This window comes from Meles meles, chromosome X (genome assembly GCF_922984935.1).
Source record: "Meles meles chromosome X, mMelMel3.1 paternal haplotype, whole genome shotgun sequence".
Classification (NCBI taxonomy): domain Eukaryota; kingdom Metazoa; phylum Chordata; class Mammalia; order Carnivora; family Mustelidae; genus Meles; species Meles meles.
The window spans coordinates 43,981,804-43,997,122 of NC_060087.1; the positions used below are offsets into that span (position 1 = coordinate 43,981,804).

Sequence of the window (15,319 nt, forward strand, 5' to 3'; positions counted from 1 at the left end):
ACCAGTCCTTGGAATTCAACCCATTCTCCTCCCTTGCTGCCAATCTATCTGATCAAGAAAACAACACTTTTTTAAATTTTTTTAATTCGTGTTCTTGCCCAGCTTTTGGACCCCCTGTATTTGCACAGTCCAACTGCTCAGATGTATTAGGAAATACAATCGTGTGGTATGCAGTTCACTGGCCTGATGGGTGGGGGCATTCAGGCTGGGATGGAATGCTGCTAGGGGAAGTAAATGGAGGGGAGTCAAAGGAGTTGTTAGCTCACAGATTAGTGAGCAGCCAGTCTAGCAGTTGTTTCCTAGCCATGTTTCCCACGGCTTCGTCCAGTTGTCGCTCCTTGGCGAACTTCATGACCTCTTGAAGAAGATCCCCTACACTGTATCCCTTCTCTGCCGCCTTAGCTGAAACTTCAGGAAGCTGTGGAGAGAGCCAGAGGTAGCTTTGAGTCACGTGATGCTTCTGGCGAAGGAACCCAGTTGGATCAAGTGGGCCCTCCCCTGTCACCTTCCTACCCAGGCTTCTAGGGTTAGAGTAAAGTCTGACACAGATCCAGGACTTCATGCTCCTGACCTGGCTTTCCTTTCCCCTTGTCCCTCCTCTAAGGACACAGTTCCAAATGCCACTGGATTTTCTTTTTGAGCTTTAGAAAACAAACTCTGGAATCAAATGTGTTCACCAAACACTTCTCATACGTGCTAGATTGTTCAGTTAGTCTGTGATGATTGCTAGCTCAAGGTTAGGGGTTGCCATTCCCCAGCTTCCCTAAAAAGGTATGAGGTGGGAAGTAAGGACAATCTCCTGGTCCTGAACTAAAAATAATCTGGTTCAGTATTTTACTTCTCTTAACTCCATCTGATGTAGAGAACATGGTTGTGGGGTGTGTGTGAGAGAGAGAGAGAGAGAAAGAGAGGAGAGAAGAGAGAACTTGTATGTGCATCAATGCTGACCTTTGTGAAATTGGAAGGCAAGGCCAGGACTAGGGCAAAGCAAGTGAGGTGCCTAGGACAAAAAGCTTAAGGAGGCAAGGTACTCTTGGGGCACCTGCAGGACCCATGTCTTTGGGGAGGAGCTCCCTTTTTCTTTTCTTTTTTTCCCCTCTCTCCAATCCTTTGAGGGCCTTCAAACTCAAAACATGAAACTTAAACGCTGCTCCCTGATGTGTTACCAAATAGTTTGTTGAAAGGATCACCGATACAGTGAGCTAACCTCACTCCTCCTCTTGGTGGAAATGCACAGACCTTGAGGTATCCAGAGCCCCACTCAGTTAATGGTTCACCACTTTGTCTTTTTATGAAGTGCAAGCAGTTCGTGAAGTGCACAGTAAAGAGGAGGCTTGGGAAAAAATCAGACTGCTCTCGGGCTTTAAGTACAATGCTGCCTCCCTCTCCCTGCCCATCCCAACCCTCTTTTCTTCTTGCACCTGTTGCGTTGCTTACCTTCTCCAGTTGTCCATCATCATCTCCCATGAAGTAGAGCATGGGCACGTTAAACTGGGAGGCTGCAATCCACTGCAGGACAGCCTGGAGCTGCTTCTGCAAGCTGCTTGTTGAGCACTGATTATTAACTATAACTTCAGGCCCAGGAGAGTCTTGATGGTTCTGTGGCATCGCAGCCTCATGACCACGTCTGGAGCCACCAGGCTGGTAATTGGAGTTGTTTGCCAAGGCTGCTTGTTCTTCCAACTCGGCAAGGGCTGCCCCATTACTACTATACTTAGCCATGATAAGGCACAACTTCATCACAGATTCTACCAGTTGATCTATAAATTGGCGGTTCACTTGCTTCACCCCACTGATAAAGTCAAGTTCTTGATTTTCCTGGCATTGTTCTTCCCCTCTGTCAGGCCTCTTGGACACGGAAGCTGCTTTGTTTGTCCTGGGCTCAGAACGCTTGTTCTCACCTTCACATAGATCGTCACAGTTGAAGGGGCTCTCATTAAGCAGCTTCTGAATCAGCATTAGAACGATGTTTGACATATCCAGCTTCTGAGAGTCCAGCTGTTGATTTTCCTTCAGGGAGGTGGACGGTCCTGGAGCTCCACGAGATTCTAGATGTTTCATCGAAAGTGCCTTGGCACTTTGGCCACTTCCAGACTTTTCGTATTGGGCACCCTGAGTCATATAGCCCGTAGCAGAACCAGGACACTCTTCTTCAAATGTGTCTTTGCCTTTGGCCTGCTGGGTCAGATGGTACTGGATCAACATAAGGGCGGACACAATCAAGTCTTTTGCCAGTGAATCCGTGGAAGGACTGATCTTCTCTCTTTTTTCCTCTTTATTGGCACATGCTTTGCTAGGCATCTTGCCTTGGTTTCCTTGCTTTTGGTTCCACATGGTCAGGCTCTCCTTGAGGATGTGTTCACTGACTTTCTCGGCACTGGTCAACGACTTGCACTGCTCTGGTTTCATTTTGCCTTTGTCCTTTCCCTTCATCTCGGCTTTCATGGCTGAGAATTCAAGACTTTGGTTCTTGCATTTGGGATCTTGGGACCCAGCTTTCAAGGATGCGTATGACAGACTCTGAGTTTTAGTCTCCTTCTTCTCGCCAAGAAGAGCACTGACCAGACGCTTCAGCATAGCCTCCATGATATCTGCAGCATTTTGTTTTCCGTGGTTGAATAGATTCCTCTTGACAGCGGAGACAAAGTCCGAGTCGGTCATCAGGACCCCAGTGATGTTATGCAGGTTCTTCATGCAGGAGTCAATCAAATCAGACACAATTTCTTTGGTGTGTTTTAACAGCACCCTCTTCAGGACCACACAGGCTGGAATTGGCTTCCCAGAACTATGTACTTTCAAGGTCTTCATAACAGAGACCATCATGTCAGATGCCACCTGATTGGCATAAACCATGAGCCCTTTGCTGATAGAATCTGCAAATTCTTTACTATCTCTTTGGCACATCTGTTTGTCTCCAACCTTGTTCTTGTTGGATAATTCACCATACACAAAGGTTTTCCGGCCACCTTCCCTGCCCTCCTCCCCAGTGCCCCGCATTTCTGCCGAGGTCAATTCTACAGCATCATGGGCCATTTCAGAAGCAATCTTGCTCACAGCACTGCGGGGGCTGTTTTTCCCTTTGTCCCCAGGGGCTGGGTAGAGAGAATGGTGGAGGCATTTGCTTCCACCTTCCAACTTCTCTTTGATCTCCTTACGGGCCATCTGGATTACCAGAGAAGATAATCGGTTGACATAGAAGGAAAGGTCATCCATAGAACATTCACCATCAGGGGAAATCACTGCCCTCTGAGCGCTAGGAGATTTGGCTGGAGGAGTGGAAGGACTCTGGTTATTGTTGGTGTTTTTGGCAGCTGTCATTTCTAGATGTAGGCATTGAGGTCCATTGGTCATATAATTCATGTTCAGTTGATCAGCATAGACACTGTAGCAGTTCCCAGAGGGTAATTTGTGATATTCGCCTTCTGTGTCTCCTACTTTATGTTTACAGCTAGAGGCTGAGGGGCTCAGTGCATGTTGAAAACCCAAAGCATACTTCTGGAGGTCATTGAGAAGCCAATTGAGGACGCTTATGGGATCAGAGGGAGCTTGTTTGAAAAGGCATACAGATCCCTCCGTCTAAAAAAAGAAGAACACCCATCCATAAGAGTTTGGGTAGGGTACTTCTTTCCCTTATTTTATTTAGAAGATACATCTTCGAAACTGCCCAGATTAGGGATTTGGCCTCTAGAATTTGCATAACATACAATTATAACCATTAATACACATTCAAACACAAGTGGCAGCAGCAAAATCTCAGAGTATATGCATTTGTACACTTAACTATATTTAATATATATATATATTTAATATATATATAAATATATATAAATATATTTATATATATATAAATATATTTATATATATTTAATATATTTGTTAATTTCATCTGCATATGTGTTCTTATCTCAATGTGTCAAAAATGTGTCCTTGTATCCACTGTGTGCATGTGCATATCAATACAGCAATTTGTAAGTGTGACTATCTCAACAGAAGACAGAATGTGTCAGTCTGTCTTGTGAAATGTGAAAATGTGTGTGTCTGTGTACATGTGTATGTCAGTGTCCATGTGTGAGTGTGTGTAAGCATGTGTAATAATATGTTGATATCAATACTCATTGCCTACTGTACAGGCCAACATGTACATGTTGGCACATACATTTCATACATGTGTGGGGTTGTAACCATGAGAGGGTGTATATCAGTGTGTCTGAGAATATGCAAATAAGCAAGTGTTGATTGGAAACGATGTGCATATATTTATGATAGAAATCCAGTAGCATGTATCATGCAGCTATAAATGCATTTGTATATATTAGAGCATGCATTCGTATATTAACATACAGATTCATTAATAAACATTAATGTATAATATATAATACATGTGTATGTTAAAATATGAATTGCATGTGTAAATAGGTGATTGTATAATGACTGTGTAATCTGTCAATAAATTGGGTGTCATTTATGTTATATTTATTTTTTATTTTTATTATTATTTTTTAAGATTTTATTTATTTATTTGACAGACAGAGATCACAAGTAGACAGAGAGGCAGGCAGAGAGAGAGGAGGAAGCAGACTCCCTGCTGAGCAGGGAGCCCGATGTGGGGCTGGATATCAGGATTCTGGGATCATGACCTGAGCTGAAGGCAGAGGCTTTAACCCACTGAGCTGCCCAGGCGCCCCTTATGTTATATTTATATGCTGTGTCCGTGCTTGAGAATGTGTGTCAGCATTGCCCCCGCCCCCGCATTTGAGTTTGTGTGTGAGTATGTGAATGGGGATGTTACTGCATTTGTGTGGGTGTGTGTATCAGTGCATACAAACAAGAGTTAGTGACTTTCTATCATTTTAAGTTTCTGTGTGTGTGTGTATCAACATGAAGTATATTTGTAAGTGTGTATGCCTATACCTGAGTCTGTACGGTTAGTGTGTTTTGATCAAAGGCTAAGGGTGTGTGAGTATATGTTTTGCATGGTGTGCATGGGTATATATATGGATGTTTATGTGTGTCGTATGTGGGCATGTCAAGGTATCTGGCTGTATACCTGTGTATCTCTGTGCATGTGTGTCAGTCATTGTTTATCAATAGGTCAATGTATCTAAGTTTATTATATTAGTGCTTGTGTGTTTGTCAGTGTCACGTGTAGTGAAACACGAGTATGTCTTTGTTTGTATAAATTATTTTTTGTTAATGTATGTAAATGTATGTATCGATGTGCACGTTACTTTGTATAGATTTGTATTGTGACTGTGTGTGCCCCTGTCTGGAGATGTGTAGATGTATTGTACACAACTTCTACTCAGCACTAAGTGCCATTGGCCTCTTTCACCCTTCCAGTGCTTCATCTCCTGTCTTTTCACAGAATTCCTGGAAACATGAGGTCATGAGAAGGTCAAATTTTTGTGAATGGGCTTGATACAATCAAGGAGATCTGCCTTGTGTGCAGGAAATATGGACTGCTCTTTTGAAAATAAACACCAGGTATAATTTATCCCTTTCTTGAGTCTCCAAAATGGAGTTGACCACCCCAACTGAACCCAAAACTAGAGAGTATTTGGTAACTGGATTTTCCTTCCGTAGAGTCCACTCTCGTTATTCCAAATGTGTCTGGGGCCAGAAATGTTGTTTCTTATTATGAGCCCAGGAAGACAGAACAAGAAATGCTTGACTCTTTTTCACTAAAGCAAAAGATCCTGTTCCTATACCAGCCACTCCAGGCTTGTAGGACTGTGTGGGTGACTTCTCATGTGCTTTAATACCTACCCCAAACCAGGAGCCCAACAGATATAATTTAGAATACTTACACAAAAACAAAAGGATTTTGCATGTGACAGTGGCATGCAAGTGTAATTAGTTCTAATTTTATGCTACCCAACAGCCTAGGTAATCTCCTAGACAACAGGGTAGGAACAAGGCAACTATAGTTCTTCATCATTGTGGATTCTCTCTGCTCCATATTGTCATTCTACCTTCTTGGTCTCCAGGCAACACAGGGCATACAAGTCTATTACAAGGCAGCAAAGAACATTGCAAAAGATCCTGCTTATAAGCCTGTATCTTTATTAGGATAAGAATAACGATGTTATATTTGGAGTAGGGCCCTGAAATCAGGAATGGGCATTCTGAGCCTCTGTGGTAAGTGTCATTGTTAGATACCCAGGCATTGAACTTACCGTGACTCTTAGCTTCAGACTGTGTTCTCTAGAATGTCATAGTGTTCAAATTTATGGGCCTCTTATCTTAGTTACCTTACCATCTCTGAACCAGACTCCTCAGACTCAGCACTGGGCTCTGAGAATTAGACAGGGTGAGGTCAGAGGCTAAGTATACCTTAGACTGATCTTGCTTCTCGGTGTCCTTGATCACAATAATCTCTTTTTCTTCCAGATTTCCCAAGTTCAAGTCACCTTCTGAACTGGAACCAGCAACATCCTATGGAATTAAGGGGTAAGATATTTATGAACAGTTGGTTTTTGAGATTTCTCTAGGCCACCCTCCTAGGCTACCACTTCAAAGTACGAATGTTATGTCCCCTATTATCCCTCTTCTTTCTGAAGGAGAGGTAGGACTGTGATGCTGACTAGTCTTTTTTTTTTAAGATTTTATTTATATATTTGACAGGCAGCGATTACAAGTAGGCAGAGAGGCAAGTAGAGAGAGAGAGGAGGAAGCAGGCTCCCCGCCAAGCAGAGAGCCCGACGCGGGGCTTGATCCCAGGATCCCGAGATCATGACCCAAGCTGAAGGCAGAGGCTTAACCCACTGAGCCACCCAGGCACCCCTAGCTAGTCTTTGAAGAATGACAGAGTTCCCACCACAAATTACTGTTCCCCTTGCCCCAGCCCCACTGACGGTATTCACAAAACTGTCAGTCTCAGGAACCGTATCTCATTAATCATCAAACTTTTGGACAAGGTGTTTTTTTTTTTTTTTTTAATTTCACTTCTCTGACATGCTATTTTCCATGCTTTATTTTAGCCCTACCAACAAATTAAGTGGCTTCTAAAATGAGACTTGGTACCAAGAGTGACAATAAATTCTGAACCAGAGACCCTGGGCTTCCAAGAACGGTGGCTTTCCACTTGAGGCTCCTCCACCTTTCTGTTCTCTGCCACAACCTTTCCCTCTCCTCATGCTGTCTCTAATTACCCTTCTCAGCAGTTTCCCACCCATTCCAAGTGAGGGGAGCAGAGAATACCCACCTTGCAATCTTTATCTTCCACATTCAGGGTGGACACATCAACAAAGCATATCTGCATCAAAATAGGAGAGTGAATTTAGAGAAACTCTAAAGACTGTAATTTATTTCTGGGAGATGACAGTACCTACCTTAAAGGGTTGTGAGGACTGATTGAGATACTGAATGTAAAGCTTTTAGCAGAGTGCCTGTGCATAGTAAGAACTCAATAAATGTTAATATGATTATTATAAGGCAGACAGAATCTTAGCATTACTTTATTTCCTAAATAAGAATACTTACCTGTCAGAGAGAGGCCCAAAATATAATACCCATATATACTGAGAAACCTGAGAAGAGAGGTGGCTTGCCCGACTGACAGAAACTCAGAGGTGGAACTTTCATTAGAAGTTGATTCCCCTGGCTCCCAGTTTAGAGACCTTTCTGCTATAGTGTTCCCAAAGTGTGGTATTTTTACTACGGAGGACAGAAAATATTTTCAGTGGTACGTAAATAGTTGTTTGTATTTAATAGGTGCATTTGTTGTTGTTTATTTGGAAAATACATCCTAAAATGTCAGACCCGTGGTATTGCAGACAATACTGCTTAGGGTGGTGGTAATTTTTAAATGCATTTGAATTTTAAATTTATTTTTAAAAACATTGCAAAAATACATATTAAGTAAATCATGGTATGAGTGGCACTCGAACATGATAAAAAATGTGAGGTACTATGTAAATCACTCAAAATTTTGGAAACAGAGCATGATTATTTTGCCCTCCTGAGGGAGTCCCACTTTAGTGTAATTTACTGATAGCTAGGTGATATTGTGACTTCAGAAGGGTTAGTTAGGTAATAAGGGCTGGTAACTAGGCAACCACCACTCCTCCCTCCCCCTCAAGCTCCCTGCTAGCCCTCCCTCCCCAGGTCCTCTACATCACATCTGGTCCTGACTCTCCTTTAATTTGTCCGTGTGTGATGTATAAAGCACACTGACCCCCCCCCCCCAACAGACCTCCTTGAACTTGGTTGCTTGGAGACATCACAGTATTGCTCTCCAGTATTGCTCCAGGATATCTATACTCATAGGACGATCCTTTCCACTCCTTGGTAGGGGTAATTTTGTATCTTACCACTTTCCGGTCCTGATCTTGCTGTCCTGTTGGGCTGTAGAGATCTACCTTGCACACGCCCCTGCGGCTGTGTAACCAGTCAATATCATCAGACATCTGTAAAGAGAAAGGAAAGAGATCTGAATATATATATGGTTATGTATGATTTTTAGAGACTGGCTGAGTTTGGATAAGAATCTCTGAAGGGCTTCCGGAAATCCATCTCTGTGTTTCAGTTTAAGCTAGGGACTGGTGGGGGTGAGCAAATGGGGAAGGACACTATGAAATGTTTGAACTTGATTATCTTTTAGCACAATCCATAGTCTCTGTTACTTTAGACTCCTCACACCAAGTATTTGGAATCATGGGAGTATCATATTAACTTGTGAGAAAGCCAGTTAGGAAAAATGGCAGGCTGGGAAGCAAACTGAAAGGTCTAGAGACTGTGGGGATTAAATTTAATGATTTACTTCTACCCATACTCACTAAATCTCATCTGTCTCCACTTTTGTTTACCCACTCGGGTACCACAAAGAATAAAGCTTACCTCATCCTTTTTAACTGAATCTTCATTAACTCCAGTTCAACCAGAATCTTTCTCATTACATTAAAGAAAGTGAAATTAGGTAAATAGTTCTAATACTTATTACATAAGGCCTTTGGAAAAGACTAGGGTCAATACTAGTACAGTGAATAAATAGCCCTTCTTATCAAAGCAACATATGAGATTCCAACATATAGAACAAGTTTCTGAATGTTGGGAAAATCTAGTAGCTATAAATATAACCAAGAGACAAATGTCTGAGGGAAGGCCAAACCCTGATCCCAGACACAAAAGTTCTGCTATGTAAGACCTCAGATCTATGTTCAGGAAGATCTCAGTTAAGAACTCGGTAGAATTGTTTCAGTTTCTGGGGCTTCAATTTGATTTTGTTTTAAAATTTAACAAGAGAAACATTTTTGCTAAATTATTAGAGGGCTGTTGGATTCCTTCCCCTCAACTTCCTTCAAAATTGACACTCCTTTTAACCTCTAGTTCCCTCTCTCCCTTTCTTCCATTCCCCCTCCCTCCCTTCTCTCCTTTCCTCCTCCTCCCTCTCTCCTCCCTCCTTCCCTCCTTTTCCCCTTCTTTCCCTCTTTCCTTTCTTCCATTCCCCCTCCCTCCCCCCCTCTTTTCCTCCTCCTCCCTTCTCTCTCCCCCTCCTTCCCTCCATTTTCCCCTCTCTCCCTCTTTCCCTTCTTCCATTCCCCCTCCCTCCCTCTCTCCTTTCCTCCCCCCTCCTTCCCTCCCCTTCCCTCTCTTTCCCTCTCTCTTTTCTTCCATTCCCCCTCCTTCTCTCCTCCTCTCTATCCCCCTCCTTCCCTCTCTTTTCCCCCTCTCCTCACTCCCTCCCTCTCCGATTCCCTCCTCCTCTCCTCCTTCCTTCTCTCCCTCTCCCTCTCAACATTTTGATAACCTCTATCCTCTGGTGGTCATCTTTTCACATAATACTACATTTCTACTCTTTGCCATTCCCCCTCTCCCACAGATCTTCTTGGGTTCTTCCTTCAATAATGTCTATATTTTCCTGAAAAAGTTTTAGGAAAGGACTTCTCATATCCACTTAGAAGAAAGAGTTTTCCTTTTCTTTTCTTTTCTTTTCTTTTTTAAAGCTAGAGATAACTAGCCTAGAAAAAAAGAAGAGGAGTCATAGAGGTCCTTCATATGATTTGGATACAACCTCAGTCCAAATCCTAAAGAATTAAAAAAAAATTAAATTTGCGAACTCATTACCTTGATAATGAAGTTATTTTAGACTTTTGGTTGAAACTGCGCCACCAAGAAGGGAGATGTGCCCCTTTAGATGGAACTGGGCAGTGCCAAGTTCTTGGGCACCTGCAGCTGGCTGCCACCCCTGTCAGCTGTTGGATGAGACTGATGGGCCAGGCTTTCCCCTGCTGCCTCTGACCCTGGCATATGACAAGGGAGTTTGTTGGGTCACAATGCCTGAAACTAGCAACCTCAGCAAAGGCGTGGCCGTCTGGCAAACTCAGTAGCCCTTCACATCAAAAGCACATCCGTCTGTCTGCTGCACAACAACACTTTTATGTTTTCTCTGGGAGGGTACACATATTTATTTCACATTTTGTCCATTTTGTGGAGGGGGAAGTCCCTGAGACTTCCTTTCTCTATCATCTTCTTGTTTCCAGAACAATCTAATATTGTTAGTTACTTGTTTGGTGGGGGTCTGTATTTTTCACATACAGAATTACTACCAGCCTTTATGAATAAGACAGTACTAATTTTCCCATCTTAGCTTATTTCTCCTTGGGTTTCCAACTACAGAGCCAGAGTTATGCAGCAAGAGATCTTTGGATTTAAGTAAAGACAGAAAAAATGGTAAAGACCTATCTGGTTATCCCGAATAAAAGCAAAAATACAAAGTTTCACCTCACTATCAAGATACCCCCTTAGCTAGTCAAAAAGAAGTCAGAAGATGCCCCTACCTTTGTGGTATCAGAGTAAGATATTTTGTCGGACCTTGGAATGATTTCCTTCTCGTGAATCGGGATGCTGTGATGACCCTTCCAGTCTGACCCAAGATGTTGCTTCTTTGCTCAACCCTCCATAACCTGCTAAAGCCTTCACTGCCAGCTGGTACTAGAATTTCTACTTCATGACATCACTGTTTCTATAGAGAACAGTGACAACACAAAGTTGGGGGCTCCATTCTTAGGATTCTGGATGTCTAAGTGGTCCAGCAAGCTCTAATCTTCATCATGAGACATAATTATCCCAGAAAAAATGCCAATCTACTTGGGACCAGGCCAGCCTTGCACTGACTTTTTTAAGCTATGAAAGGACCTAAGCCCCACTTATACTTTATCATTATATGGCCAGTGCTGGATTGCTGGCTACTGTATTCTTTAGAGGATTATCCATTAGACTTTGACATGCCTTTAGTTTTGCCCCAGTTTGGAAACATTAGCCCATCACAAAATAGCTCACACTGTGCCCAACACTTGTCTTCTGCTTCTCCTTTCTCTACGGATTTCCACTTTAACCTCATGCATGACAATAAAAGCATCTTAATTAAAAATAAGTTGGGATGATCACCTAAATAATAGTTTTGAATTCTTGGTCTACTTCAATTTCTTCTTTCCCGTGTTACCCCTGAGATTGCATGTCTTAACCCTGCTGTACAATTTTGATCCTATTAGCTCATGGCATCAAAGAGAAACAGAGCTAGACATTTGTTAGAAGTGGCAAGACAGATTTTATTCAATTGCAGTAAGGAAGAGAGTCTTCCTTTTTTTAACAAAGGATTTTATTTATTTATTTATTTATTTATTTATTTGAGAGAGTGAGCGAGCGAGCGAGAGAGCATGTGAGAGAGAGAGATTGAGAGTACGAGTGGGGAGAGGGGCAGAGGTAGAAGCAGACTCCCTGCAGAGCAGGGACCCCTGATGTGGGCTCAATCCCAGGACCCTGGGATCATGACATGAGCAAAAGGCAGATGCTTAACTGACTGAGCCACCCAGGTGCCCAGAAAGAGAGCTTCCAATGAACAGAGCTCAACTCCACTGAAACACGAAGCAGAAGGCTTTTTAAATGCTGGGGTGTGCTAAAGGAAAAACTGCTGAGGTTTTACATGTATGTGTGTATGTGTGTGTGTTTGGGTGAGGGTGATCAGTGTGATTAGGGCAACTGTGTGTGCTAACTGATACTTATCAAAGTTAGGCTCCTACCCTTTCATGGAGATTAAGAGACAGGGGTCCTTCTTTCTTGATAATTACATTTCAAAGGGATGGCTCCCAGGTCCTTGAGAAAAACATTTCTGGGTTGTCAAAGATACATCTTAAGGAACGGAGAAAGGATTTACAATGATAGGTTTTCTAAAGTAAATGTTCTAAGAAAAGGGAGGTCAGGAGCCTATAATCAGGTTTTGGCTGAAACAAGCAGTAAATTTTTCTGGTAATGTTGAACTTTCTTAGGCAGGCCTTTTAAGGAGGCTGGGGTCATCATTTTAGGGACATGGCCTTGAGCTGATAGAAACTGTGTTAGTGTTTGTTCAAGTCTCTTAATGTAGGAAAAGGATGATATTGTTTGTGCCCAAAGGTGCAGTTCTGTATGCCAAGGTCGAAGCCTAGTTGAGAAGTCTCAGAGGAGCCTGACTACATTAAATCATCATGTTGTATACCTTAAATATATACAAAATTTTTATTTAAAAATAACTTTATGTCAAGAAGGGAGTCTTTGTCAGTGGTGATGAGCTAAAATATATTACACAAGACTTGTTTTTCCTATATTACCTTTTTGTCAAGAACTTTTGACGATTAAAGAAAAACCTGGCTCATGTCTGTAGAATAAGAAGCAAAGAAAGAAAACATGTATTTATTCTCCAAGCACAAGAATTTATATCCCTAAGATTAAAAAACAAAAAGCCTCTATGTCTCCCAGCCCAGAAGGGAACAACTATGACTATGCTCTGGGCCTGGAAAACGTCTTACCAAATCCCCTGGATGACAAAAAGAGAACTATTGTGGATGATTAGAGCCCTGTCCCATGACGCCCCAATCCTGTCATCCTGGAGGCTAACCAGGAGCAAACAAGAGCAGCATTTGGATGGGAAACCAACAAAAAAACGTGAGGAGGCTCAGTCGTAGGTTACAGTATATCCTCTGCCTCTTCTTTCTCGTAAGCTGCTGAGATTCTCACACCAGCCTATACTGACGAGAGGTGGGAACAGATGGGTGGGAAGAAGGATGTTCAAAGAATCAAAAGAAGGAATATGCCCTGTTAGTGCGTGAATATGTGTGAAGTACTATGCACTTAGATTAGCCTTTAAGAGCCAAACATAAACATGTTAAACATAGTTTTTTTTGAACCATTATCATCCATTTTCTAACTTTGTTTATTCTACCCAAACATCTCTTGCATACAAACTTGTGGATAATTGTACAAATCAATACTTTAAATATGCTTTTAGTTTACATTTGGTTTGAAAGAGCTATTAAGATAATAAAAATGAGACCTGTTTTTGTAATGTAATTGTTATGAATAATGGCAGAATGAAATTTAAATGAGCTGACCTATCAGCCTTCATGAAATCACTGTCTGCCTGTTAGTCTCACTAAATATCTTCCAGTCCCAGATTAGGCCGCATAATTGAGTTTATGGGGACGACACCATGACCATTTGGAAGAGGCACGGTGATACCAGTGATTAACAGACATTATCTATTGTGGACCAATACAAATGGGAGCTCTACTTCCTTTTTTTTTTCCTGAATTATTTTCCAGTATGAAAATCCACAATGTCATTTAGAGCAGCTTCAAGCAACCACGCTAAAGAGAAAAATTAGATAGCTATTCTGAACATCTCGGCAGTGGTGCTGCATAATTACTTCGGTCAAGTATTTATGTCTGTATTGTGCGTATCTATCTGGCCTTTTCTGTGAGTGATTGAAGCAGTGGAGGGAGAAAATAAAGGACTTGAAAATCCTATAAATATTCTCATTTTTTTTTAATTCCAGAGGGAAGCTGTTAAAGAAAAGAGGAGTCTTAGATAATGTTGGGGTTTCCGTTTAGGCAGAGGCTTAATTGGGCAGCTAAGGTCTGTTCTATTGCCCCGTTGCAGAAAATGACTTAATAGCTATTTGTGAAAGGTGGGCTTGGCTTGGCAGTGTCCGTTTCTAGTCAGGCTCCTCCCTCTCATAATTGGGAAATTTCCCTCCTCTGATTTCCTAGAACATTTGCTTCTTGTCTGTATAATTCATCTGATGTTTAGTAGATCTGGCCTGGTAGAGTTAATTAACTTTTCCTATCCCTGGATCACCTGCGTGGAAAGACTGGCGGGCAGTTTCTCTGTCATTGTATCTGCCACAGTACTGGGCAAACAGATGGGCTCAAGGAACAAATAAATAACGGTTTTTGGAATTTCAGGCAGCAAACAATTCAGAAGCCAAGGAGTCCTGGAATCTGTAATACTTCAGTGGGCGGTCTACATCTGAGAGCAACACTTCCCACACTTGAGTGTGCCTCAGAACCACCTGGAGAACTTGTGAAAACAGATAGCTGGGCTCCATCCCGGAGTTTTTTTTTTTTTTTTTTAAAGGTTTTATTTATTTATTTGACAGAAAGAGAGATCACAAGTAGGCAGAGAGGCAGGCAGAGAGAGAGAGGAGGAAGCAGGCTCCCTGCGGAGCAGAGAGCCCGATGCAGGGCTCGATCCCAGGACCCTGAGATCATGACCTGAGCTGAAGGCAGTGGCTTAATCCACTGAGCCACCCAGGCGCCCCCATCCCGGAGTTTTTTATTCTGTGGGTCTGGAGTGGCACCTGAAAATTTGCCCACTGCTGTGTTATCATTTAATTCTTACAAGGCCTTCAGAAATGGGTGCTATTTTAATCTGGATTTCATCAATGGGGGGCTGGATCACGGAGCCGGGGGCGGGGGGTGGGGTGGGGGGGGTAGGAGTGGGGGGGTGGAGGTGGGGGTGGGAGGGTGGGAGGGTAAGGGGGGAGGTGGGGTCCGACTAGACGAGGCACTACCTACTTCCATCATTTTGGAGGTGGGTGTACGTGTGCGCGCGCAGAGTGGTAGCCTTTTTCTTTCTTCTAGGGTCCGAAGACAAATTTCCGGAGAAAAAGAAATGGCTAAGGGGTACTTACTTTGATCTTTTGGCCCCATCTGGTGGTTTCTAGTCTGACTGAACAAAGCGCTGATCCATTAGCTCCCCCTGCTGGGGAGAATGGTGGGGTCGGATAGGGGCCTCCAAGATCCATCTGCGGAGGCGGTTTTTCCGGAGGCGGTTTTTCCTGAGGCAGTTGCTCCGAGAAAAGTTTTTCCAAGGCGGTTAGTCACTTCTTGGGGCCCTCGTACGTGTTTTGTTTTGTGTCTTGTTTTGTTTGTTCTGTTTCCTACTACTTGGGGGGGGCGTCCCTTTACAAAGCCGAGGGTTTAGTGTCAGTCTGGCTAAGTTCGAGGTACAACTTAATTTTCTAGGCCTTTTGCCTTCCCTATATAAGTACATAGACGTATTTTGT

General features: G+C 42.7%; 1 protein-coding gene across 1 annotated transcript; it reads right to left on the reverse strand.

Annotated features, from left to right (window-relative positions):
- Positions 1–262: 262 nt before the first annotated feature.
- On the reverse strand, positions 263–10,863 carry AKAP4 (A-kinase anchoring protein 4). The gene is made up of 6 exons (XM_045996186.1): positions 10,779–10,863; positions 8,313–8,408; positions 7,205–7,255; positions 6,334–6,435; positions 1,438–3,576; positions 263–418 (listed from the first exon to the last, which is right to left on the reverse strand). The coding sequence occupies exons 2-6, from the start codon at positions 8,406–8,408 to the stop codon at positions 263–265; spliced, it is 2,544 nt and encodes an 847-aa protein (XP_045852142.1). The 5' UTR covers positions 10,779–10,863.
- Between the last annotated feature and the right edge of the window lie 4,456 nt (positions 10,864–15,319).